We start from the raw sequence: 27,172 nt of genomic DNA, 5'->3' as shown, positions 1-27,172 counted from the left end.
AAAAGCAGCAGGTTTCCAGAGCAAAGAGAAAGGGATGGACGGGGCAGGCGGGACGAAGGCTAAGACTCAAGAAAGGCTACAAAATGCAGGGAAAGGCTGGTTCTGAGGCCAGGACCCCTTCAGTACCACCCTGCCCCCAGCCATTAGCTCTAATTGGCCCACTCAAAGAAGGTTAATACATGCCTGTCACCAAGGCATTGTGGGTTAAATGCAGCTTGATGAAGCAGCCTTGGGGTGAGCAGTCCCCTCTCCTGGGATAACTGGGAGGCTGGCCAGGCCCTAGGCTTTGAGGACATTGTCTTGCTCACCCTCCACTTTCTGCAACTGTGGGGGGGGGGCGTGAAAGGTTCATAGTTAATCACTCATGTTTCCGTGGAGGCTGGAAAAGGCCAGGACAAGTCAATCATTCTATACAGCAAGGGCAGGGGGTGGTGGAGGCTGGAGTAGTTCTGGCAGGTGACATGCTGGGCACCCCCAGCCTTTCCTCCTCCAGGCAGCCTTTGAGCTGGGGCTCTCTGTCTGCACCAGTCTGTCCCTGCATGGAACAATCTGCCATTGGGCACCTGACCTTGCGCATGCTCCTGCTCCTCACATTTGCAAAACCCTCTCCCCCTTATTCTCACCAGATTCTCAAGTGTCCTGGGAGTAGCTCAAATACCACTACTAGAAAGCTTGAGAATGCTTCTAGGGAGACATGCCTTCATGCCTGACCACATTTCCCTGCCCAGGGTGCAAAGCAAGGAAAAGGGTGAGATCTGCTCTGGCAGGAGTCATAAAGAGCCCTCAGTGCCTCAGCTTCCTGCCCTTTCAGGGCAGAGCCTACAGTGAAATGCACTGGACTGGAGTTGCAACCCTAGCCTCTGCTCCCAACACCAGGGGCGCCAGACCAGGCTCTATGCCCGTTTTCTCCTTGCACCTTGCTTCTGGGGACCTGGCTCACAGGCTGCTCACCAGCCTGGGTCCTCTTCCTGTCACTGCCTTTGCTAGCGTTCTCTGCCAAGAGACTCCTCTATCCTGCTTCAGCAGGTATTTGCAGAAAGAATAGTCTTTAGATTCCCCACACTTCTCAGGACATGCAACATGGCTGATTTTGGCTGAGTGAATGCCATCAGGCATTTACAACTGTCCCTTCCTGGAGACTGAACCCACTATGGCAGTACTGATGCTTGGCTGGGGACTTCAGGGTCAAGTCTTTCAGGTATAGGATGTGTGAGATGACAAAGGCCTCTCACAACACAGCGTTCAGAAGACAGCAGTTGATTTGACGGTGTTTCACCTAACACCAGCTAGGCCCCAAACCCTCCTCAGGAAATGCCAAGGACACAGGAATGAGCTGTCAGTGGTGGGTAGGGAAGAGACTCCATGAACACATGGGTGGGCAGGATAAGAACCTAGGCAAGGAGAGGAAAGGACTGAGTGCCTCCTGTTGAGTGACCAAATCCCCCTCTCAGATGACAAACTCCATGCATCAATCACCCTGAAGTCCCGCCTCCCCTCTGCATTTACAGAGCAGCCCAGATTTCTCCCCTCTCTTGCCTCAGACTTCTGTGTACAAAGGTGCAGACAGGTCACAGAGTAGCTCATTCTCCTTGGTTGCATCCTTTACCAAAGGCGGGGCCTTCAGAGGGACAAGACTTCTTCATCACAGAAAGTAACCAGCTGCCTGAACTCTTGATCCCAAGAATCATCTACTGACTCACTCTGCAGTCCTGAACTGGCCTTGACCTTTGGCCTCTGGCCAGCCAGGAAGTTTGCCTTTGGAACAGGGACCTCCTTAGAAACAGATGGAGATTCATCTGTGAGGGGCTTCCCAAAGGGGGCATGGTCAGAGACTCCCAGCACTGACATCATCCTTCTGTCTTCCATGACCACCCAGGACAGTTCCAGGTGTGGCTGAGGCCTGCACACTCTATCCTAGGTCAGAGCCAGGGTCTGTTCTTATTTGGAGGCCAATCTCAAGACACATGGCACAGGGGCTTTGCAGCCCTGAGCTCTCAGTCCAATGCTGCCACCTTTAAGCAGTATGACCCTGCTCCACACTCTAGGAGCTTCAGGTCCGTCCTGCTGTCTCCTGTGGAGTCTTATGTAACCCTCACTTCTTTAGGTCCTTCTTTATAGGCACAACTGTACCGATAGCCGTTAATTCACTGACAGCCAACCACATGCCAAACCCTAGTTTCCCCACAGAGCCTAGTTGCTTCTGTCACCCCCCATGTCCAGTGAGGAGTCTGAGGTATTCTGGGAGAGCTGCTAACCGAAGTCTGGCACAGGAAACAGATCCCTGGCCCTAATGTCCTCTGTCTGTCCCTGCCAGCACCTCATTGGAATCCTGAGCAAGTACTCAGAACCAGCAGAGTTGAACGCTTTGCAAACTGTAAAGTGCACGGGGATGTGCTGCTACCAGAAGGCTCCAACCTTCTGAGCACTCGAGGTTTACCATCCAGATCCGAGAGACATGAAAGGATGTCCTTAGGCCATTCTCTGCTCATCCCCACAGCAGAGGTAACTCAGACAACCCAGTCTGCCCATCTGCCTTCTCCACCATGGCATAGCTCTGAGACTTGCTTTTCTCACCTATGAAATGGGCTCAGGACACTAGGACTACCAGGAATGTCAGTGATTCAAGATGGCTAAAACAGTAGTAGGTGGCACAGCCAGGGCATGGCCTTTCCCCTATACTTGGATTAGTTTATTTTCATGCATTTTTAGTTTGCTTATTTATTTATTATTGGGTGACACATATCACAGTACATGTGTAGAGGTCAGAGAACACCATGGGGAGTCGTTTCTCCCCTCCCACCATGTGGGTTCTGGGAACCTAACCGGGTCACCGGGATTGGCTGTGAGCATGCGTTCACCCACTAGGTCATCTCACTGCTGGCCCTTGTGTTCATACTTGTAGCAGGTGGTGAGGGGAGAATTATACCCCTGGCACTGACTTTCACCCCTGCCACACCTATGAATTCTCCCCAACAGAGTGCAAGGCAGAGACACGAGGCTCTGTAGACCACTGAATGAATTCCTGGGGAGTATAATGGAAACACATGCCCCCTGTGCTCCCGGCTCGTGCTCTTCTTAAAAGAGGACAACCCTGCTCTTCTGAGATGAAATGGGGTATTCCAACTGTGCTACTCAAACTCAGAGGAGGAGCCATAGCAGTCTGCCAAGAGTGTCATCCACAGACACAGCAGCAAAAGCGTAGAGCACAGCTTCCACACTCTTGAAACACCCTGCAAGCGTTCAAAGTTCAAAACAATTCCTAAGATAATGCCATTTTCTGTTTTCATAGGTGAAGGGACTGAGGCACAGAGACATTAAGTAATTGACCTAAGGACACACAGAACTTGGGGGTTTTGAACTCAGCTGGTTGCATAGCCCTAAGGAACACACAGGTGGCCCCATAATATGCAAGTTCCCATGACTACGACCCTTGTTAGCAATTACTTCAGCGCTGCAGCCCTCGTTCCCATTGGCCTGTGGTGCAAGCCTGTAATCCCTGATGCTCAAGGGCTAAGGCAAGAGGGCTGACTGTACAAGGTCTTCTTCGGCTGCAGAGTGAGCCCAAGGCTCTACTGTGCAACTTAGATCTTATCTCAAAAACTGAAAGGAAAAAGGGCAGGGGAGGGGAGCTTGGAGTGGGCTCATCTAGTAAAAACATTTGCTCTGCAATTCTGACCACATGAGTTCAATCCCCAGGACTCACAGTAGTAGAAGAGAACCGAGAGACTGTCTCTTGACCTCCACATGCATACCAAGTCTCTCTCTCTCTCTCTCTCTCTCTCTCTCTCTCTCTCTCACATGCACACACATGCGTGCGCGTGCGCGCGCGCGCGCACACACACACACACACAAAAAATAATAAAACTTAAATGAAAAAGGGCTGGACTGGGGATTCATGTCAGTAGTAGAGTGCTCGCCTAGCATGTGTGAGACCCTGGGTTCAATCCCTAGTAAAGGAAGGAAGGAAGGCAATGAGAGCTCTGACTTCCTGATCTGTAGATCTTTTCCCTTCTGCTTGATTCCTGACCATGTCGGGGAGCTCATCACCTCCCAGTACAGCCCAGCTGAACAAGTCTAATACATCACAGTAAAACTAAAGTTCTGTGGAATAATCCTTCTGTTCACTGTGAATACACATCGCTATGATTAGTTTAATAAACAAGCTGCACAGGATAAAGCCAGGCCAGAAAGCCAAACTGACTGATGGGATATAGAGGGGCAGAGTTTGGGGTTGTTGGCCAGGCAGAGGAAGCAGGAGATGAATGTGCTGTGCTAATAAAGATACTGCCACATGGCAGAGCATATATAAGGAATATGGGTTAACTTAAAATGTAAGAGCTAGTTACTAATAAGCCTGAGCTACTGGGTGAGAATAAGTCTCTGCATGGTGATTTGGAAACAGTTCCTGGGACAGGAAAACTGCCTGCACTAAGGTCCTTGAGTAGCTTCTACTGTATTACTGCAAAATATGATTTGGGGTTTTGTAACTTGTTTTCTTAATTGATCATGGAAGCAAGTCTGAAATTTCAAATTCTTAGGTCATGCCTTAACCTGGAGAAATTCCCCCTGAGTTCTAGCCAGGACTCTGGACCAACCCTGTGTATGTGGAGATCTGGTCTGTTTACATGGAGACCAGCCACATCACCACAAAAAAACAATCTCTCTCCAAGATGTTCATCCACAGGAACAGGATCAGAGGCTCACACTGTACCTCCAAGACCAGGGAGACTGGTCACTTTCTGAAACAGCTGACATAGTTCTTGGGCTCAGGGCCACATATATCCTGTAAAGGCCATGGCTCCTGGGTATTCAAGGAGCCAGACATTCTTTCCCCAAGTAGAAAGATCTAGAAGACATGGGTAATAGGCTATCCAAGAGCTTTTCCCAAGCATGGCCAGGCACTCTGAGGAAATGTCACTTTGCACATAGCTTGTGCCTTTAACCCTGTGATGGTGGGTGTTAGTTACTCTCTCTGTATTTGAATTTGGGGGGATGGTTACTGGGATTTGAACTCAGGACCTTGTACACACTGAGCCTCAGCTAGAAACAAGTGAGTGCAGTAGTTCTAGGTTGCCTTATTCTGGACACTGCTGACATTCTAAAGACTTGAACTCCACTGCAGCATCCTACCTTCACCAAGCAAGTGGAATTAGTTCCAGGTTGCAAGCTTAAACCAGAAAGAGGGAGGAACCCAGACCTCTATACACGCCCCTTCTGGTCCTGGTTCCAGCACTCACCGCCTTACAAAGCCTGCCATTAGCAGAAACTAGCAGAACCTCAGTTTCTTCCTCTGCTATTGCCAACAGGACAAGTTGAATGCAGTGACACTCATAGAGTGAGTGGGTTCCTTGCCACAAAACTAGGGGTGTGGTGCTGGGAACTGCAGGAGAAGATTCTGGACTTAATACGGATCAGCTAAGTGACTTTAGCTGCTTTACTTGACCATTTCATGCCTCAATTTCTCATCTGTTAATACAGACTCAAAACAGTCTGTATCTCAGGGTGATAGTTAATACAGAACTATCTACAGTGTTAGGGTACATCATGTGCTCCACAAGGCTCACAAGTACAGCAGGCACCCCTGTAAAGCACAGGCTGGCAGTGCTGCCATTGGAAGCCCAAGACAGTGCTTGATATGTATCATCTACAACTACTCTGGAAGCCCAGACATGAAGTAGAACAGGAGGGACAAGAGGAGCTCAGGTTCAATGAAAGGTAGCGTCAGAGCCCACGTGAGTGCTTTCTCTCCTGCTGCTGTGCTGCCCACCACCCCTGGGCCGTGGGTGGCAATCAAACTCCATCAGCCACCCTGAGCTCCTCTACACTGGGGAGTTCAGAATCAACCGAGTTCTGGACTGCTCCTCTCTAAGCCATGCCTACAGCTGTGGCAGAGCACCGTCACACCACACAGGATGGACCAGCTGGCCCTGCCGCCATAGCATCAACCCCTAGCTTCAGACGCTTCTCTTTGGAAGCTTCTGTTTCTCCATGGACATTGACTGTGCTGGCTCATTCTTGTTCTAAAACCTTGCACAGCTCCCCACGGCTCACGGAGCAAAGTGTTTCTTACAGAAGAGTCCTGTTCAGACCCCTCCCGGTTTTTTCACCACCTTCCCCTCCTCTGACAAAGTGGCTGAGTCAACACCATCTATAAAGTCACTTGGAGCAACTCAGAATTACTCACTCCACAGCGGTCAGGGGAAGGAGAGAGACCCGAGGCCAAAACAACACAGCCAAAGACAGACCTGAGGCTTCAATCCACATTAGAGACAGCAGATATCCACTCTGGTTAGCAGACAGCTCTGCTGTAGCTTCAAATGATCTGCCAACCTGGTTGAACAACATCCCCAGTAAAATAATCCTGAGTGTCAGTATGATGGGGACAGCTCTGGATTCTGTGAACCTGCCTTCCATTACTGTAATAACACGTGAGAGCACCAATCTATGAAGACAGAGGCTCACTTTGGCTAGCTTTGGAAGGTGTCTTAGTTAGGTTTTCTATTGCTGTGAAGAGACACCATGACTGTTGGGAAATTTAAGTCCTTGTCCCTTACAGCTCTCTTCCTCCCCACCCAGCTGTAGAGCTCCCGTGCTCTCAAGGTTGATCAAACAAGGTTGTTCTTCATAACTTTCCGGTGTGCAGTGCCTGTGCCTTGACCCCAGGTGTGGGTGGTGCATGACTTACTCCTATGCTTAGCCCGTCCCCTGGCTTGGGTATATAAGCTCATTACTTTCTGTAATAAAAGGCAGCAACTTCCTCTTCACTTCTTGTGGTGGTCTGTTAAGTGTTTCAATTCCGACACTGTCCGCCAAGCTCGGTACTCTGGCCGCACAGGCATGGCACATGACCATGGCAACTCTTATAAAGGAAAAACATTTAATTGAGGTAGCTCACTAACAGTTTCAGAGGTTCATTCCATTATCATCATGATACCATCATCATATGACATGGTAGTGTGTAGGCAGACATGGTGCTGGGGACAGAGCTGAGATTTCTAGGTCTGGACTTGCAGGCAACAGGAAATGGTCTGAGGCACTGGGCACAGCTTGAGCATATATGAGACCTCAAAGCCCGCCTTCACATGACACACTTCCTCCAACAATACCACCCTACTCCAACAAGGCCACACCTCCCAATAGTGCCTTTCCCTTTGGGAGCCATTTTCTTTCAAACTACCACAGGAGGTCGATCTCATGATTCATTGGCCCCTTTGCGATGGTGAGGCAGGAATCACAGCCCTTGCAAGGTGGAGCAAAGCTACTCACCTTGTGGCCAGAGAACAAAAGAGGAAGGAGGAAGAGCCTGTGTAAGGCGTACAGTTTTTTTCACCCGCCACCCGGTCTTGTCCCGCTGCCGCGCCAGCCCCAAATAACATGTTGAGACTCTGTATTTGATATTATGCTGTTGGCCAGTTACTAGTTTCTTATCGGCTAGCTCTGTCTTAATTATTAACCCATTTCTACCTATTTCCACGTGGTCTTACCGAGAGCGGAGGAATGGCGATTCTGTTCTCTCCAGACTCTCCATCTTGACTCCTCCTTCCTACTTCCTCTTTCCTCCTTGTCTCCTAGTCCCTCCTATCTTCCTTTCCTATTGGCCAACAGGGCTTTATTCATTAACCAGTATGAGAAACATATATACATAATGGCATCTCCCATCAAGCCTGTGTGCTAGAAGACCTTCTATTGACCTCATTGCTTACATTCTCACCACTGGAGCTGGGCACACATCAGTGGATAAAGTGCTCACCATGCAAGCCTGACAACCCAAGTTCGAACACTTGGAGCTCATGTAAAAGCTGAATACAGTAGTGCTGGCATCTGTAATCCTAGCACCCTGAAGGGAAGAAGGCAGCAGAGACAGGGGAATCCCTGGAGGCTCACAGGCCAGACTACAAACAATGAAGGACCCTGTCCCTATCAAGGTGGAAGGTGAGGATGGACACCTAAGGTGTCCTTTGATCTCCTTATCTATGTTGTGGCACATGTACACACACACACACACACAGGCACACGCACATGCGTGCCCACACACACACACACACACACACACACAATCCACACCACTTCCCAGTAGCACCAAGCTGAGGACTAAGCCTTGAATGCACAGGGGTCACCCCAAATCTAAAGGCCAACAGAACCTCATGCCACTGCAGAAATATTTCACTCAGGTAAAATCCAAGGTCCTGTCTGTCCCGGCCTCACCCTCCCTGCTGCTTCTCACATCCGGGTCTAGCTAGCTTCCTGCCTTCTCAGCCTCAGGATCGAGGTCCTCCATTCCTGCTGTTCCCTTCACCTGGAGTGCCCTTTCCTTGAGCACAGCTGACCAATGCCCTGCATCCCCTCAAGTACCACCTCCTCAGAGAAGCCTTCCCTGATTGCCTTGCTTGGAATGTCCCTGGCAGCAGCTGCTCTCTAATTAGCACATGGCTCTTTTCTCTTTCTTGGAAGCTAGGATGGGTCTTGCTGACCTACGACATGTGTATTTCTGCTTGCTTCTCCTTGGGGACAGCAGCGGCTCTGCCAGGTTAGGTCACATTCTGCCTCCCTACTGCTGCAGAACAGTGGTGGCAACATCAAGACACTGAATGATTATCTGAGCTACCACTGACTTTTCTCCCTGAATAGGTCTGGTACAGGACAGGCTCATCCCATGGAGCAAGTGGGGACAAGTGAGGGCCACACAAAAACAGGCTGGAACAAAGCCCCTCTCCTCCTCTGGGGCTCAGCTGGTCACGGCAACCATTCTACACATTCTACCAACGGACTCCTACCACGAAATTGTCTGCTATTAGCTAGAATGATTCCCGTGTCTTCCCACAGGGAAGCCCTGACTTTATGAAGTGAAAATCACGTCGTGATTAACAATCACGGTTTCATCTACATTATAGAAAAAAAAAAATGTTCAGGGGGAGGGGATTAATATCACACTAGTGATGTTCCAATAAGCCTGTTCCTGACACAATTTTCTTATTAGGGCTGTTCCCTGTAAATTTTATTGCATTTAATTAAAAATTATTGCTAAAAGAAACAGCTGCAGATGGTCTTATTTTAAGTCAGAAAATTAAAAACTGAATATTCTCATCCGTCAATTTCAACAAGCCGCACGGCCGCATGCTCGCACGTGCTGATCTTGAGATTCTGATGATCTTTATGGCAATTCCAGGTCCCTCCGAAGGAATTTAATGAAAGCGCTGCATGAGTTCATTTGTCAAAAACATAATGATAGAGGTAGACCACGCTAGGAGATGGAAGGCCTGCCACATGGCTCTCAGCACCATGGGGCCATCAGCAGGAGGCCAAGTAGCCACTCTCTGGCCTTTCACTCAGGCTACAAATCACTTTTGTTTACAGGGACCAGCAATGGCTGTAGCTCCGGTTGTGGAGTGGTGGATGGGAGTGGTCTGCAGTCACTGCAGTGCACAGATGCTGGGGGTGCACGGCTGGATGGGGATGGAGAGGCCTTGCTGGCTTCTGCGCTAGACTTCTTGGTCAGCCTGCCTGCAGACTCAGCTCCTCCAATCTCAGGGTTATTGTTCAGCCTGCTCTTTTAACTTTCATGTTAAAGACTTGAGCTCTTATGATTCCCCCCTCTGTCTTTTATGGGAAACAAACCCAACATTTATTTGGAACTGGGCAGACTGTCCAAGATTCACAAGAGGAAGATAAAGACAGGAGCCATTAACAGGGCACTAGAACGGATTGCTGCTGAAAAAGGAGGCACTGCATATGTCCTGGAGACCGAGCCCCATTCCTACCCTGCCCTCCCTGATTACAGTATCAGCCCTGAACTAACATACCTGCAATGTCTTTTCCTCCAGGCCCCACCTGCCAGCAGTGTCTATCATATGTCCTGTATGAGGCACACCTTGGCTTTCCTGTGCTCAGAGATGCTCAGTCATGCAGACTGTCTTAGAGTCGTCCCCAGCTATCCCACACACCGAACATCTCACATCACAGACACATGCTTGGCTCTAGGCTCTGCTTTTCCCCAGACTTCCCATGTCCATCAGCATCCTGCTCCTCTACCAAGAGCCACCTGATGGCTCCCCAGGTACAGGCTGCTCTTTCAGGACTGGATACACTGAGATCCTCCTGGATCCCCTGGCCTCCAAGTGTCCCTCTGTCAGCTAGACCACAGGCACTGAGGGCAGGCTTTACCCCATAACCTGGACAGAAATGAAGGGATTAGAGTCCCACAAGTGTCTGTAGCAGGGTGACTCCACTGAGCCCTATAGGAACAGGACATTGGAGAAAGAGTAAGTCTGAGTTTAATCCTTTCGACCAGCCTCCTCTCTGCATTCTCCATGTCTACCATTAACATGAGTGTTTTCCACAATAGAGGCCTTGAGGCTGCTTCTGAGTAGAAACAAGTTGTTTGCAGTGAGTCTGATGCTTCTTGATTGTTCTTGCCTCTCTGTCCTCTGTCCATATGTGGAAATCTCACTGTTCTGTGCTATCCTTCAAGTTTCTCCCTTTCCCTGGCCCACCTTTCTCCTGCATATTACTTATCATGGGATCTAGTACAAAACAACTTGCTTCTCACATTGGCACCCCTAGCCCATCAAGGCAGCCCCTCCCTGGTTGTCCCAAGCCTCCTGGTCCACATGGAACACTAGAGTGACTGGCACTGTCTGTGCAGGGGAATCAGAGTGAACTGAGCCTTGTCCCTCAGTGCTCATGACTCTCTTTGCAGGCACAAGCACAGAGTCCCTGTTCCCCAAACTCCCCTGGTGATCACGAAGATCTTGTGCAAGTGGCAGGTCCCAAACCCAGAGCTCCTGGTTGTCCCTCAGGCACAGGTGACCACCAGAGGCCAAGGGTCCCCATCATGGTCTGGAGTACACCATTAGCACATCACCAGAGGCACTACAATCCATGGGTCATCAAACAGGAAAGCACTTCCCTCTTCTGCATTCCCTGGAGTCCTCCAGACCCCTGAGCAAGGGTAGTACTGGGAACAAAGCTGGAGCACCCTCTCTGCTCCAGCAAGTCCCTCGGAGGGTCAGGTTAGCAACACCAGAATGTAGCCTTTTCACTATGGAAAATAAAGGGCAGTAGAAACAGCCCAGAACAGAGAGTCAGGCCTGGGTTCCAATCCTGGTTTGGTGACTTACTCTCTATATGACAGAGGTTATCCAGTGTTAGTTCAGCAAGCCTCAGTCTTCCCATCAGAAAGTGGGGACTGCTGATTGCATGCTAGTTGCATGCCACAAGATATAGCCTGGCTCTGGCTATCACCATGTTAACAGGCACTGGCTCCAGTGAAGTTGTAGAATCCTGACCCCTGGTCTTGGCATTGGTGTCAAAGGCAGTGCTGCCCAGGGCTCTAGATTAGTACTGCCAGCCTGTAATCTATAGTTCTGGGCCTTCATGGGAGCATTAGAGAAGATAAAACCATACTCCATGGCCAAAATTCTCCAGTCTAAAATCTTGAAATGGAGACCTGAGCACTAAGGCATATATAGGCAGAAAGGGGGTGGGGAGAGAGACGGACAGAGACAGAGAGATAGAGTGCCACACCCATGAGGAAGGACCCTAATCCTCCCTCCCAGATGCAGCATCTCTGAAATCTGATGGGAGAATGTCCTTCTGTATATGCATTTCTCTTATTGGTTGATAATAAAATACTAATTGGCCAATGGCAAGGTAGTAAGTATAGGCAGGGCTACCAGACAAGGAGAATGCTGGGGAGAGGAGGCAGAGAGAGGCCTCAAGGGAGACGCCATGTAGCTACCAGGAAGATAGGTCACGCCGGCATTCTCTGGTAAGATAAGGCCATGTAGAAATACATAGATTAATAGTTATGGGCTAATAACTATGAGGGAGCTAGCAAGTAAGAAGCTTGAGCCATCAGCAAAATAGTTTCCAATTAATGTAAGCATCGGTGTGTTTATTTGAGGCTCAATGTCTGCAGGACCAGGCAGAGCAGAAACAACATCTACAGGAATGAAGTTCAAATCCTACATTCACCTCTTAGCAGCAGATGCTTGCAGATCACTTGGCCAGGATTCAGACTCAATGTTATGAGGCTGACAAGCATCGGAAGGGCCCCAGAAACAGGATGGTAAATCTGAGAAATCTACAGGCACAGTGGCAACTTGCCGGTATCTGTGTGGACTGCTCAGCATCCCCAAAGCAGATGGACAGAGGGGAAGAGCCAGTCACCACTGCAGCAGGGGTGCAGCAGGGCTAGGAAGCAGGCAGAAGGGCAGTCACTGACAAACGTGGGGCTTTTTAGTGCCTTCAATATTCCCACAGTAAACCTTGAGGACAAATGACACAGAGGAGCAACCTGTACCGAAGCACAAGGCTAAAGGAAGCCAGCTCGTCAACATCTAAGACCAGGCAGTCTGAAATGGGGTGTCTAGGACAAGGGACCATGCTGCATGCTGGGCCAGATCAGCCTCCCTTGGCATGGGAAGCACCCAGGACTATAACCTCAGACTAGTCACTTAACAAAGGACAGTTCTTTTCCAGGCTCAAAAGTACCATGTCACCAGAGAAATCCAGCTCAGGTCCTGTGGGAAAGCTGCAAGTCCCCAACAGAGGCTCCTGACTACTGAGGCCACACAGCATCCTGCTAGAAAGAAGAGTCTGTTTAGGAAAAAAAATTAAAAAGTATCCATCGGGGATACATTTCAAATTAAGAGCTGGCAAACTCCATTACAAACACATACTTGTACTTGGTGAAATAACAGGGGGCTTCTATTACTTCCCTGGTCAAGTACTGTCTCTGTGCTCAGGGCCAGAAGGAAGCAACTGCAAACAGGAAACTTCCCCATTTCTCCTGGCCCAGATTGTGCCAGCTTCAGGTCTAAGGCCAGGTCCTAAGCACCCAAGTAGCCCCTTCCTTCTTTCCTTCCTTCCTTCCTTCCTTTCTTCCTTTTTTCTTTCCTTCCTTCTTTCCTCCCTCCTTCCCTTCCTCCCTCCTTCCCTTCCTCTCTCCTTCTCTTCCTCCCTTCCTTTCTTTTGATTTTGGTTTTTCAAGACAGGGTTTCTCTATGTAGCTTTGGAGTTTGTCCTGTCCTGGAACTCACTTTGTAGACCAGGCAGGCCTTGAACTCACAGAGATTGGCCTGCTGCGATTAAAAACATGGTGCCACCACAGCCCCGGTTTCTTGGAGGAGCATATCTTCAATGGAAAGTGGCTTTGGTTCTAGGCCACAAGTCTCAGTGCCTTCCAAGTGCTCTGAGTCCTCTGACCATGGTAAATCAGGTCTCAGTGGCCAGGACTAGCCTCTACCTGATTCAGAAACCACACCTGAGGTCCACAGCCTGACAAGTAGCAATCTCAAGCCATATGGCTCCTAAGCTAACTTACTTTTTTATTTTAATCTACTTTTACCTACTTGCTATTTACTCCAGCCCCAACCATCCCCACAGTCACACCAAGTTTCCTTTATTCCCTTTTGAGGTGAAATAAGCTGACTTGAACAAGAACACCTCCCCCCTGCCCCCGACAGAGGCAAATGGGGCCCACGGCCATTTCCTGAGCACACAGCTCATCCAGGGACCTTGGTCAGGATGCATCTCAGGAGGCTCCACCTGCCTCCTTCAGAGATCTCAGCAATGATCTTGGCTTCTGACCCTCACTTTAAACAAGGCAGGAAGAAGTGCCTCCCCTCCACCTGCCTCATTTGCTCTCCAACCCCAGGCACCCAGCTGCACCTGTGTTCTGTATGCCCTCTGTTTCACTCACAACACCCATTAAGATGAAACCCCATACCATCCTGGGCCTCCCACCTGCCCAGGCCTGCTGTGCCTGGAGCAGGGATTTTCTCCTGTTTTCATCTGTCTCCCAACAGGAAGTGAAGAGAACTAAGCTCTCTGACTAGCATTGAGAGCCACCCAGTCAGATCCCTGGTGGGACAGCATCTGACGGGCTGGAGTGCTTTTGCAGCTCAGAATATGATAGCTCAGGACTCTTCAGGCCAGGCCCTGATGGCAGTCCCAGATGTAAGCCAACAAGGAAAGCAGCCAGCACAGTGCCTGCCCACAGTGCACAGTCGAGACTCAGTACCATTAGCATTCTCTTAGATATTTTATTCCCTATTGTGGACCTTTCCTTTTATACCTGGGGAGGAGAAAGAACAGAAGGCAGTGGCCTTTGCTATGGCCAAGTGCTTGTGCACTGCACAACCCCATGGGGGCATCATATATATACACTACAGGGGGAGGAGCTACCTGTGGGGTTGGATACAACCAAACCTGGCTCCCCTTAGCATAACTCACTACAAAATCTTAAGAGTCAAGAAGTCCTAGCACAGATCCCTCCCAAACTTGTGAAATCTTAGGCAAGTCTCTTTTCCTCTCAGACCCTTAGTTTTCTCTTCCATAGCAGGACTCAGTGATGTCAGAAACTACCTTCAACAGTAAAATTGTGATTCCACAGAAGTGTGTCTTACTCTTGGAAAGGCTGTCATCCCAAAGATGAAACCAGCCATCTTCACGGCCTCAAGTGAAGAGGTGGTGTGAACAGGGTGGGGATAGGAGATGGGCACAGCTTTTGCCTCATTACAGACAAGCAGTGATGACACATGTCTTTAATCCCAGCACCCAGGAGAAAAGAGACAGGCAGATCTCTTGAGTCTGAGGCCAGCCTGATCTGCATAGTGAGTTCTAGGACAGCCAGGGCTATACCAAGAAACAAAAGAAAACAAAACTTTCTATTATTCACACTAGGAAGTGATGGGAGATGTCATTCTGTATATGTTTCTCATACTGGTTAATGAATAATGCACTGTTGGCCAATAGGAAAGCTAAATAGGCGGAACTAGGAGATAAGGAGGAAAGAGGAAGTAGGAAGGAGGAGCCAGGATGGAGAGTCTGGAGAAAGCAGTATGCCGGCCGGCTCCCTGGTAAGAGAAATACATAGATCAGCAGATATGGGTTAATAATTAAGACAGAGCTAGCCAATAAGAAACTAGTACCTGGCCAACAGAATTATATCAAATACAGAGTCTCAGTGTGTTAATTGGGGCTGGCACGGCGGCGGGACCAGACCAGGCGGCGGGAGGAAAAACCGTACACCTTACAAGGAAGTGGTAAGTTCCCAGTGACTAGGGAAAGTCAAGAATGAGCTAGCTGGGCAACTGCATGTTATGCCTGAAGATTATTTCAAATTTGGTCTTGTTTTCACCGGTACAAAGAGGTCCAGCCTCTACCCCTCTCACTGTCCATATTAAACACAGTCCCTCTCCAGTGCTGGTATCTACTGCCATTCACCTCCATGTCACAGAAATAACTGAGAGAGCCCTCCTCTCTCAGCCCTGGAGAAGATGAGTCCATGTGGGAACCACATGGACTACTCCTAGGAACGAAGTGGTAAGCCTTCCCAGTCTAGTGCAGGCCAGCAGCAGCCATGGCCCTTTCTAGCTTCCTTACAGCTCCCCAGACATTCCTGGCAGTACTCACCAGGCAGGCAGATTCCCTGATACAAGAAAGAACCCTGGGGCCTGGGGCTCCTCTATTAAACGGGGGATGACTCAGATCAGGGTACCCAGAGTGGTAAAAGCACATATGGTAAAGTGTGCAGCCAGGCCAGGTAAGCTAAGGAAGGGGCTTTCAGCTGGAGGGAAACCCCACCATTGTTCCCTATCTGCTCCACCCGCACTTCCAAAGCAATCCCTGTTTTTGTTTTGTTTTTTCAAATCAGCTTAGATGCGCCTCTTCAAGACTTCTATTCAGAAATTTAGCTTGAGGCACTGTGGGCCCTTTGGATAGTTTAAATAAATTGTATTTTCTAATTCTATGTGTACACAGTAAGAAGGTATCAATTAATTAGGGTATTTTCCTGATGGTGAAAGATAGCTTGGCAAATTTCCAGAACCTTCTCTCTTAGTTGCTCTGTGTGTGTGTGTGTGTGTGTGTGTGTGTGTGTGTGTGTGTGTGTGTGTGAAAGCAATGTCCCTTAGACATGAGAACTGTCCCCTTAATAATTAGCAGTTTTATATTGTAGTCTAACACTCTAGTGTGAGAAACATGAGCGCCATTTCACAGGTGAAGTGACTGGTTCAGAGAGGTAGAGCCACTCACCCCAAGTCACACAGCTGGAAATAAGCAGGCCCTACCAAGTGTGTCAACCCCAACTCCATACCTTAGCTGCCTCAGACAGTTAGGCCCAGACTCCAAGAAAGGACCTGTCCCTCACGTACCTCTCGGCTTCCTGCTCTGAATTCTGTTGCTTGCTCTCGAAGGCGTTGAAGCTGCTCATGTCCACATAGCCATCATTTTCATTTGCAGTAGACAGGGCTCTACTCTGCTCTTCAAACAGCTTTGTGAAAGTTCCAGCCCTCGAAGGCCTGCGAGGCGGGATCTGGATGTTCTCATAATCCGAGTTCATGGCTGGAATGTTCTCATAGTCTGAAGTGTCAGCATTAGGGAATGAAATGGACCGTGGCTTGGTGAGTGGCAGGGGCAGGAAGGGTGGCCTGGAGCGGTCTTCGAAGGACTCCACCCTGGACACCGTCCTGCTGAAGGGGACACCTTTTCTCTTGCCATCTCTGTAGAAGATGAGGGACGCAGGGGAGTCAGAGGCCCGGAGCTTCCCAGTTCGACATTTGAGCTGTGGTGAGTTGCTGAGGCTCCTGCGGTCCAGTTCCAGGACCCTGGCTGGGCCGTGATAGCTGGACTCTGAGGAGGACCTGGAAGACGACAGGTTCATATCCATGTGCACCTTGTTCTCTGACTTCTTCCTGAAAGTCAGCTCCAGGAGACGCTTGAAGGAGGACTTCTTTTTCTTGGAGGCCTTGTCCAGGGTGTCGCCATCTATCAGGAGCGAAGGTGAGCTCTTAGTGATGGGTTTCTTCGTGATGCAGGCTAGGTCAAAAGGGGGCGGGATGTCAACCGCGGAGGATGGCGTGGAGGTGCCACCGGAGGGCAGAGGGCTGCGCTGTGAGAAGCTGCCGGAGGAGCCAATGGCGCCTGGCAGTGACAGATTGTCTTCTTTCCTCCTCACACGGTGGCTGTCCAACCCAGCCCCCTCTGACTCCCGGAACATGGACAGTGGACTCTCCCGGCCTTCCACAGAGAAGGATCTCGGGTACAGAGTGAATGCTCTGGGTTTCGCTGGCAAGGCCCGGCCAGCCTCAGGGGGCTTCCCCTCCGGCAACATACCCATTTTTTTTACCTCCTCACTGGTGTCTCTGGTTCCCACAGCTGATGAACAGGCTTCTGGTCCTGTTTCTTCAAGAACAGTTTCTGGAACATGACCAGCCACCTTCCCAGAGTGGGGCCGGGCCCTTGTGGCAATATTCTTCCTATCCACTGGGACCAGGCCACCCTCAGAGTCCCCTTCCTCCCATGTACTGTACCCACTCCGAGTGCCTGATGCAGCCTGAGTGTCTGACTGTGTTCCCTCTCCAAGGCTCAGCAAGCCAACTCCCATCACATAGGGGCTGTTGAGTGCATCATTCACTGCATCCTCGTCCTCTGGCACAACCACAACATCAGGGACAGGGAGTGCCTCTCCAGCTCCATCCTGCAAGGAATTGCGCTGGTTAAGTGAAGGGTCAGTACCAGAAGCCTCCTTTATGCAGGTCCCACACACTGGCTCCGGCCCCTTGGCTGGCTCTGAAAGAGAACAGATGTCATTGCAGAAGGAGGTGCTCTCAGTTGGGAAGAGTTCATAGGGACTTTCTGTGGGTGTGGGCGTGAAATCCTCCTCCATGCTGTCACTCTCAAAGGGAATGATCTGGCAGTTCTCCTCAGCAGGGTCCTCCTGCACAGGGTCGCCACCCTCTTCAGGGTCCTCTTCCGTCTTTGTGGTGGCTGCTGCAGTTTCTCTATTGAAGGCATCCTTATCGCAACCGGGTGGCTCATCCTGGTCTACCTGGTCCCCACCTTCTGCATCATCTTCACAGTCCTCCCCAAAGACCTCAGGGCTGTCAGTTGCCACTTCTTGTTCCTGGACATCTGGTGACACCTCCCCATTTTCAGGGGATCCACTGGCACCCTCTGTGTCCTGAACAGTGTCCTGGTTGGGCTCCCCAGGTTCTATGCTGTTACATCCATCCTCATTATCCTCTTCTACCTCCCCTGGAGTCTCGGGAAGCCCTGGCTCCCAACAGGGAACTTCAGGGGACTCAGAGCAGACATGGATGAGAACACTCTCTCTACGGAAGGGCTCCTCTTCATCCCAGGGGCCACTATCAACAAGGTTGTATGCATGCTCCTTCACCTCCTCCTCACTCATGGGCTGCTCCTCCATACCTGGGCCCTGGTCACAGTCCTCCTCACCTCCCTCACTGTCTCTGCTTATTGCCCCTTCATCTGGGGATGTTGGTGTCTCATCTGTCTTAGGACCATGATCACAGTCTTCTTCACCTTCCAGAGTGTGTCCTGTGCATTCCTCACTGTCTCTGCTTGGTGCCTCTTCATCGAGGACTGCCAAGTCCCCCTCAGTTCCCATCTGCTCTGTATCACGCTCTTGGACTTCCTCCTCAAATCCCTGTTCCCCAGTATCTCCATCTATGGGAGCATCCCCTCTCAGTGGAGCCCTGGGGACCAATATGTATTTTGCATCAGTCTCCAACTCAGAGCAGTTTAGGGTGGAGTGGTGCCCATCATATATGCCCCGGTCCTGGCAGAGAAGTCTTCCGTTGCTGCATTTGCCGAGGCTGTTGTTCAGGTGCACACCAGCTCCATACTCACTGGGGCCTGCCAGTCTGGGCTTAGGAGCGATGGGAGGTTTGGGGCCCCTAGACATGGAGTTGGGACTAGGGCAACTGTCAGGGTTAGGTGAGGGGGGAAACTTGGCTGCTGGCGTAGAAGGACTGGTGGTAACCTTTGGCTTGGGAGCAAGTGGTGGTTTGGGTGAATCTAAAGGGCAAAAACAGAGAAAAGAAGGGGAAAAACCACAATTAAATTCTATTTAGTCTCTTTTTCCAAAGCATGGTGACCGCAGGATGGAGGAACATTCCCAGCTCTGTGACTTGTCTCAGACCTCCATCTCTTCTACCACATCTCCAAAATCCTTTCACAGAACTAGGGCCAAAGCCTCCATAACAGAGTGTTGGCCTAGTGTACAGGAAACCCTAAGATTGATACCCAGCACCCTATGAGCCTGCAATTCCAGCACTGGTGAGGTAGAGGCTAGGGGATCAAAAGTTCAAGGTCATCCTCCGCAACATAGTGAGTTCAAGACCAGCCTGGGCTACAAGAGACCCTCTGCAAAAACCAGAAAACCCTTGACCTAATATTAACAGCTCTTTCTGTGAGTGGGAGAACAGAGCTTCATCCACAGTCCAGCTAACAAGAACCAGCTGAACGGAATCCTGTGTGCCTTGAACAATGTGCCAAGATCTTTTCATTCATTCACCAAGAACTTCTTATTGAATGATCTCTGTGAGAAAAAGATGAGCTGGGCAGCCAGGCCCCCAGGTCATTACAGAGCTGGTATTCATCAGCACCCTAACCAAGTGGCCAGCACTACAGATGAGAGGCTTTCACTGGCTCAAGCAGAGAATCTGCTGGGGAGTTAGAACTACAGAGAGAGCTGTAGCTCCTTGGGATGCTATAGCTGAATATCCATCATTTTATCCCTCCCAAGAATGACACACCAAGAACACTGTGAGCTTCAACTCAGAAAGCTTGCATGTTTCCAAAGTGTCCAGCCAGCACCTCCAAATATCATGGAAGAAAAGAAATGGTATGTAACATCATGAATAGCTGCAAAAGACTATGTCCCTCGGGATACTAAGGGCTGCAGACTGGTAGATAAAAGATGTGTGCAGAGTACATACACATCAGGACTCAGCCAGGAGTAACTGCCATGACTGGGAGCCTCCAGGAGAAGGTGAGCCCCTGCAAAGCTTTTAGGTCTGAGCAACTAGCAGGGTCTGCTTCCAAGGCCTCCCTCCCTGGTCCTCACGCCTCAGTCTGTACTTCAGTAAAATGAACTTTTCAGGCATGTAAGTCCATGCTGATACCTTCACTTCAGAACTGAAGTATATATTCAAGTTGAGCCACACTTCCCCCAGACAGGCTTCATCCTCAGCCTAACCTTGCTGAGGTCTAGGTGTGGCAGCAGCTTCAGATGCCAGTCTGGCTCCTGAGCCAGGAGAAGAGGTAGCAGAGGGCTGGGCTTCCCTCAGCAAATAAGCCTCTCCTCGGCCTTTGAGCCCACTAATCAAGAACCACATCTGTCATTGTACATGATAGATATACGTGATACATGTGAAAGTCTTACTATGTAGCCTAGGCTGGCTTCAAACTCATGATCCTCCAGCCTCAGTCTCCTGAATCTGAGATTGCAGGACTGTAACATCATGCCTAGTTCATACATATTTTTAATATTCTTATAGTCATATTATAAAATAAAATAAATGTCAGGTATGGGGACTCATCCCAAGAACCCACCTACTAAAAAGCCTGAGGCGGGAAGATCATTTAAGTCCAAGAGTTCAGCATCAAGACTGGATAACACAGAGAAGCCACATTAGGGAAAAAAAAAGTGAAATAAAATTAGGTGAAAGTCACTTTCACAATCTAATTTAACACCAATGCTCAAAGGCAGGCAAATATGTTGGTTCAAAGCCAGCCTAGTCTATATAGAGAGTTCTAGGCGCACAAGGTTACATATTGAGAACCTGTCTCAAAAATAAACTAACAGCAGCAACAACAAATAAACACTACATTTTACTCAACTCCATATATACAAACATCACAGAGAATAGTAGGCAGTAATGTCAGAACTTGACAGGCAGAGACAGAAAGATCAGGAATTCAAGGCCAGTTACATAAGACCTGTCTCCAAAAGAATGGGAGCCTAGGGAGGTAGCCAAGCTGATATAGTGTTTGCCATGTAAGTATGAAGACCCAAGATTCCCAGAATTTACATACATAAACCTAGATGTTGGCAGTGTGAGCTTGGAATTGAAGCTTTGAGAAGGTAGAGACAGGTGGATCTCTAGAATTCATTGTCCAGACAGCATAGCCTACTTGTCAAGCTTTGTGACTCAAAAGACAAGGTGGATGGCAGCTGAGGAATGACACCAGAGGCTGTGTTCTACTCTCTCTCTCTCCCCCTTCTCTCTCTCTCTCTCACACACATACACACATACTCACACACTCACACACACTCATACACACAAAAGTAGTATTATTTGAATAAAGTTCAACCTAACTTTATGATAGTTTGAAAAAAATTCAGACAACCATCTGTGTCTTACTTCCAATACAGTGTCCAGTGAGCTATGTTAGATACCCAGGATGATTTAACACAGCTGCAGGCAAAGGTGGGTTTCAGGGCTCAACTGAACTAGCATGGCTGGGAGATAAAGTCCCAGCATGTACCTTTGACAGGGTATTTCTAACTTATGATGACTTCATGGGAATGTAACCCCAATGTAAATTAAGGAGCATATATAGTCATTCTGAATGAGCAAGTTGACATTCTCCTTTCACAAGAAGACCTTGAAATGGTATCTCCATTCACCAGCTACAGATATGGGGCTCAGTAGTGGCAGCTAAGCTGTGATTTGGATCACTCTGTGGCCCTTTCCCAAGGATACCACAATGCCATTATGTCTGAAGCCAAAGTCAGTATCATGAACCAAATGACAGGACTCTATCATTTGAAGTACAGGGAGGTACATTCAAGACTGCACAGACCCTATGATGAGGCAAAGTGTCTAACAGGTAGTCTGCTCACCAGGTCAGGTTACTATGATGGGGTACAGGAGGAGGCTGGAGGCAAGAAAGAGAGAAAAAGGGCACAACTATCAAGACCTCACCAAATGTCATCAACTTCAACCACCCCTGGTTCATCTATATCAATACCTAGGCTTGCCCAGGTGTCAGAATTATAAGACTTATCAAGCCCAGATGATTCCTACTTTAGAAATATATATAATATATATTATACATATATAATATGTTATATACACATATAATATACATTATATATGTATATAGTGTTTAACAAGATGACCACTAGTCACTGTTAGGTGACAACTAAGCTGGATTCAAACCCTGGCTTCACTGCTTAGGAGTTGTGGAACTAAGCCTCAGTTTTACCACCTATAAAATGGGGACAGTATATAGCTCCCCTTGGGATACACTGAAGACAGAAGCTCTTGTCTGGCACTTGCATGAGAGTAACTGCTCACACAGGAATACCTGTTGCTGTGGGGTGAGGCATCCTTCCTGCCCCCCTCATCTTTCCAGCATGAGTCCAGCCTATCTGGTACACTACTCGATAGCAGCTGCCAGCTCACAACATCAGGTGTCAGATGTTGGTATGACTTATTCTTCAGGGGTGGGGGCACTCATTTCTCATCCTTAACAGGTGGCATTTCACATGGGCACCATGAGACATGACTGAGGATTAGACAGGCTGTGAAAAATGACTGTCACCCTAGCTGCATTGCCCCCACTCCCAAACCATCCTTCATCCAATCAAGCTATTGATCTGTGGGCGCCTGTTCCTTGAGAAAGGTTATAGTATGGTCTGCAGCGTGATCCTGCAAGAAAATGCCTTCTGCACAGGAGCCCAAGGAATGACAAGCATTCAGCATCTATTGCTCCTGCACCAGTGCCAAAGCCATGGTACTTCTGCTTGTCCCTTTGGAGATCAAGAGATATCTTGCTCCTCACTGGCAGCTGGCTGGTGTGAGGTCACTCAGTGGATACAGAGCAGCCCTGAAGAGAACCTAGATTTCCTCTGTCCAAGTCCAGCCACCCAACCTTTTGCTCCTTTTCCCACAGAGCATTTCCTGACAGTGGACCCCCAGGAGCCCCAGTGTCAGTGAGAAGGGTAAAATCTATGGAAACTAAGGGAGAGAAACTAGGAGCAGCTTGTCAGGTGAAGTATGTGTCAAAGTCAAGTAATGGTCTGACAAAGTGTGACTATCCGGCTCCAATCTGTTCCCACTCAGTTTCCTCTGCTCTCCTATCCTGTATGGGCTCCTAGTCTAGACTCTGCACATACCAACAAAACCCTCTGGTCTCACTGAGGGGACATTAAAGACATAGAAAAGAAGGAAGAAGCTGGGCAGAGGACAGGAGGGAAGCCAATGCTTTTGGAAGGAAACAACAGGAGGTTGGGGGCGGCAGGAGATGAGTCTTGGGGATACCCCAGCTTTTTCTCAACGGCTTAAGGAACAGGGTGAACAGCAGGGCTTAAGCGTGAGGATCCACACATGCAGGCTCTCACAGTACTCCGGGTAGTAGCGATGGAACCTGGGCCAGGCTGGAACAACAAGGAATCTGATTCCAATGATGAAACAGAACTAAGGGGGAGGATGTGCACATGGAACAGATGTGGTGTAGAAGAGAGAAAATTTCCCAGGCCATGCAACTTTACCTAGAAGGATAAAGTTGCAACAGCTAAGATGACCAGGGCTGGGAAGGGGGTCCCAGGATTTTAGTGTGCACAAGTCTAAGTGAGTTACTTATCACACACCTAGCAGAGATGTGTGATCTGGGCTCCAGGGCAGGCCTGTTACAGGTGGATATGGAAGGATGTGATGGAAGTTATGGACAGGGAGAGTAGGACCCAGGAGGGGGTCCCGGGAGTCTTGACCAGCAAGAGACTGAGGAGGGTGAGAGGCATGCAGGAGCGCGCATAAGAACAGCCTGGCTTTCTTGCCTACCATCCTGACTGGTGAAGCAGAGGTGACAGTGTGTGCAGAGCCTAGAGGCACAAACAAGCCCAGTGCTGAGCTTTAGGACCTGGGAATACAGGGGAAGTCAGCTCTGGGATTGCTCCTCTGGGCTGAGTTTGACTTCCTGATTGTGAAGCTAAGCATGGACCTGGCTGGTGCACCTTCTGGCTGCCTAGGAGCTTTCTCTCTCCCTACAGGTGATCTGCCCTGTCCAAGTCACTAAAACCCATGACGCCTGGTAATTTGCCACACCTGGGGATAGTGTGAAGGCAGAGAGCAACCCTTTAGGCAAAATGCTAACTAAAGGATGGGCACAGGAAGAAAGAATATTTTAATAGCGCTTGATGATACAAATCACTCGCAGCCTGCTCCTGGTACTAGCTGCTACTTTCTCTGTTTTAATTAAATATCTGTCACTCACACATTCATGCTTGCTTCTCCCTCACAACCATGCAGGAGTCAGGTTAGATGAAGTCTGGGAAGGAGCCCTGAACAGGGAGCCAGGAGCCTAACCTCCCTTCCCAGCTAACCCACTAACTAACTGGAGGTGTCACCTTGGCCAAGCCTCCCCCTTCCCGTGCCTCAGTTTCCCCACCTGTAGAAGGAAGGGACTGAACCAAAAAGTTAATCTCTCCAGTTCTTTTAACTCAGAGAGCTTCTTGCAACAACATCTTTTGATACTCTGAGTCCGGTCCCCAAGTCCGTTTCACCTGCCATTCCCTCCACTCCCCCTAGAGCACTCATGACCATATGTTACAAGAGCAATTACCTCCCAATTTCACCTTGCAATGCATCTTAATTTAACATCCATTCCTAGGTGCCTGCTGGAGAGTCCAAGCTAAGCCTGCTGGTTTCCAATTAGGCTGCTGTTAAGCTTGTTCAGTGATCCACAACAGGGCACTTCCCAGGAAGACAGTGGGAGACAGAGGAGGGAGAGGCCTGAGGTCTGGACAAGCCCTTCCACCCACAACTGTGAGGTCTGGTACACATCTCTTTGCCTCTGGTAGCCACAGCTTCCTTTTGGGGAAAGGAAGAACTATCCACCTTTTCATGGGACTATTGAGAGTTCAAGGGAAAGAACAACAACAACAGCAACAATAAAAAATCAACAAAGTCAAGAGGCAAACATCCCTATGCACCAATGACTTAGGCCTGAATTACAAAAGGGGGGGGTCTGAAACTGAATAGCCTGTGTTTCCATCCTGTCTTGGCCCCTGAACAGGTCAGTACTCCTCAATTTCACATCCTTAGGTTGCTGTGGATACTAACTAAGACAAAAAGAACACATCTTAGTTGTAACTAATTCATTGTAAGTTCCTAGGAAATATGAGTTAGTATTCATTGGTTGCTATGATGGACACTGTTCTGGTCAATCTATTGTTAGTTAATAGTGACAAGTCAGAATAGATCTTTACTTGTCAGACAGATAAACTGAGGGACTTGCTCAAGGTCACATAAACATATAGTGGCTTTGAGGTCCAGCCCCAAGAGTCCTGGAGCTATGAGATCAGGAGGCAGGGGCATGGCATCCACCAGTTATGGAAGGTTATCACACTGAAAAGGGAATTGTGTCTACAGAAACAAATTACAGAGCAGCTAGATCTAGAAGTGCCCATTGAAAAGGCTTCCTGGGACCAAACCTACCTCTAAATTTGTTCTGACTGCCTCCATCCTCCAGACTCTTAGGGAAAGAGAGCCTGCTCCAGCCTTTTGCAGGAAAATGTGGGGAAGCTAGACTGGCTCTCTCCATTGTTACAAAGCGGTTTTGTTAGGAGTGTAGGAAAAGCCAGCCCTGTTCCAGTCCCCTCCACTCCCATAAACTGACACTCCTACTCATGGCCCCCAATTCTGTGACCCCTATTAATTACCAGGTGTCAGTACCCCCAGCAACACCAATCCAGGACACAGGGTGGTGGCTGCTCTACTCCTCTGTCTGTTGTGAGACCAGTTCAGTATCTCTAGCTGCACCTTGCTCCCAAGACAATGACTGTTTTCAGTAAAACAATCTTAAAAAGAAAAAAGCCTCAACACACACACACACACACACACACACACACACACACACACACACACACACCCCACCACCACCACCACCACCATCACAAGCAGCAGCAGCAGCAGGATATGGTTCCAAGACAGCCAAAATGGTGGCTTCCTGTTTCTTTGGGGATGTGTTGGGAGTGTGGCATTGGTCAGGGTGCTAGGTGGGGAAGGGGCTTCCCTTGTGCGCAGTAGTAGCAGTAAAAGAAAGCAGGCTCACAGCTCAGAGCAGGTGGGTCTCCTTCCTAGGATTACTCTCTAGCAAAGTCTGCTTTGAGAACTTTCTGGCTTCCGCAGGCACGCAACTTGGAATCCAGATTCCAGGCACCGCCCATCTGGCTGAGGCTCGCTTTTCCAATCTGCTAAATGGCACTCCTCGATAGAGATCGCTAAATTTCTTTGAGAACACTTTAGGGTTTCTTGGAATCCCTGACCTGGTGAAGTCTGGATTCATAGAATGAGAGGGGAGGAGTGGGGGGTGGGGGACATGCTCCCGGGTAAGGAGTGAGCGCTCGGTCCAGGCCTCTGTCTGGTAGTGGAGCTGGGGCAGGGAGTTTTAAAAGGGGTGAGCCTGGGGGCTTCCAGGCTAAACCACAAAGCTCACAGCGTCTGATGGCAGAGCGGGGTGTGTCGGGCCATAGAGTACCAGAACAGACTTTGGCGTCGGGGAAGCTTAGCGGATGCGCCCCCGGGGAGGGGGGGCAGGCGCGGCCACCAAAGGACAAGTGAAGACCTGCTGGGACCCAAAGGACAGAGAAGAAGGACTGGGGCTCAAGGGGGGGTATGACTAGGTCTCTTTGGAGAAGTGTCCTTCTCGGTTTCCAAGGGACCTTCCTCGGAGGATAACGGCAGGGTGCCTGGGACAAGACACCCCAACTCTTGAGCTCCTAAGGAAGGGACCCTCTGTTCCGCCGGCTCCACTTGCAGCGCCTGCCGCCAGTGCGCGGAAGGTGGCGCGGGTTCTTACCTGCTCTGTGCATCTTCCACCGAGGAGCCCGAGGCTGGTCACTGCGTGCCTTGCGGGTCCGTCTGTGGGAGTCCCACTGCTGCCCAGTCCACCGCACCCGCGCCCGCCCCGGCCCGGCCCGCCCCGGGCGCAGCACTCCGCGGCAAGGCGAGGGGCGCTGGGCGCGGGGCTTGGGCTGGGCGGGGCGTCCGCTCAAGCTCGGGGCTCCAGGCTCTGGCCGCGCCTCCGCCTCCTCCTAGATGTTTCCTCCCGCTCCCGAGAGGAAGGCTTTTTTTTTTTTTTTTCCTTTCTTTATTCAGTGCTGTCAGAGACCGAGGGTCCCAGCGTCCCCACGCACATTTAAAGGGGCCAGGGCTATGTCAAGGAGACCTAAGGAGATGTACAAGGCATAGGGACAGAAGCCATCTATCTCTTTATTTTCAGATTTGGATGTTCATTCAGTCTGGGCTAGGCGCTGTGCTGACCGTGAAACATGATAGCCACAAGTTTTTGTCTTCATGGAGCTCAGGTGGGGCGGTCGTTGGGGACTTAAGGCAAATTAAACAGACATTATGGC

At 49.6% G+C, this 27,172-nt stretch overlaps 1 protein-coding gene across 1 annotated transcript in view; it reads right to left on the bottom strand.

The window, feature by feature from the left end:
- Positions 1-26,838, bottom strand: part of Fgd5 (FYVE, RhoGEF and PH domain containing 5) — a 101,488-nt gene extending 74,650 nt beyond the window's left edge. The window contains exons 1-2 of the mRNA XM_051203301.1: positions 26,617-26,838; positions 16,158-18,822 (exon numbers count right to left, since the gene is read on the bottom strand). Coding sequence (XP_051059258.1) covers positions 16,158-18,822; positions 26,617-26,629 — 2,678 coding nt within the window. The 5' untranslated portion in view covers positions 26,630-26,838. The remainder of the gene's footprint in view (positions 1-16,157; positions 18,823-26,616) is intronic.
- Between the last annotated feature and the right edge of the window lie 334 nt (positions 26,839-27,172).

The sequence above is a fragment of the Phodopus roborovskii genome, unplaced genomic scaffold (genome assembly GCF_943737965.1).
Source record: "Phodopus roborovskii unplaced genomic scaffold, PHOROB, whole genome shotgun sequence".
NCBI lineage: Eukaryota > Metazoa > Chordata > Mammalia > Rodentia > Cricetidae > Phodopus > Phodopus roborovskii.
The sequence above is the reverse complement of the archived record's forward strand: the minus strand, read 5'-3'. Positions and strand labels throughout refer to the sequence as shown.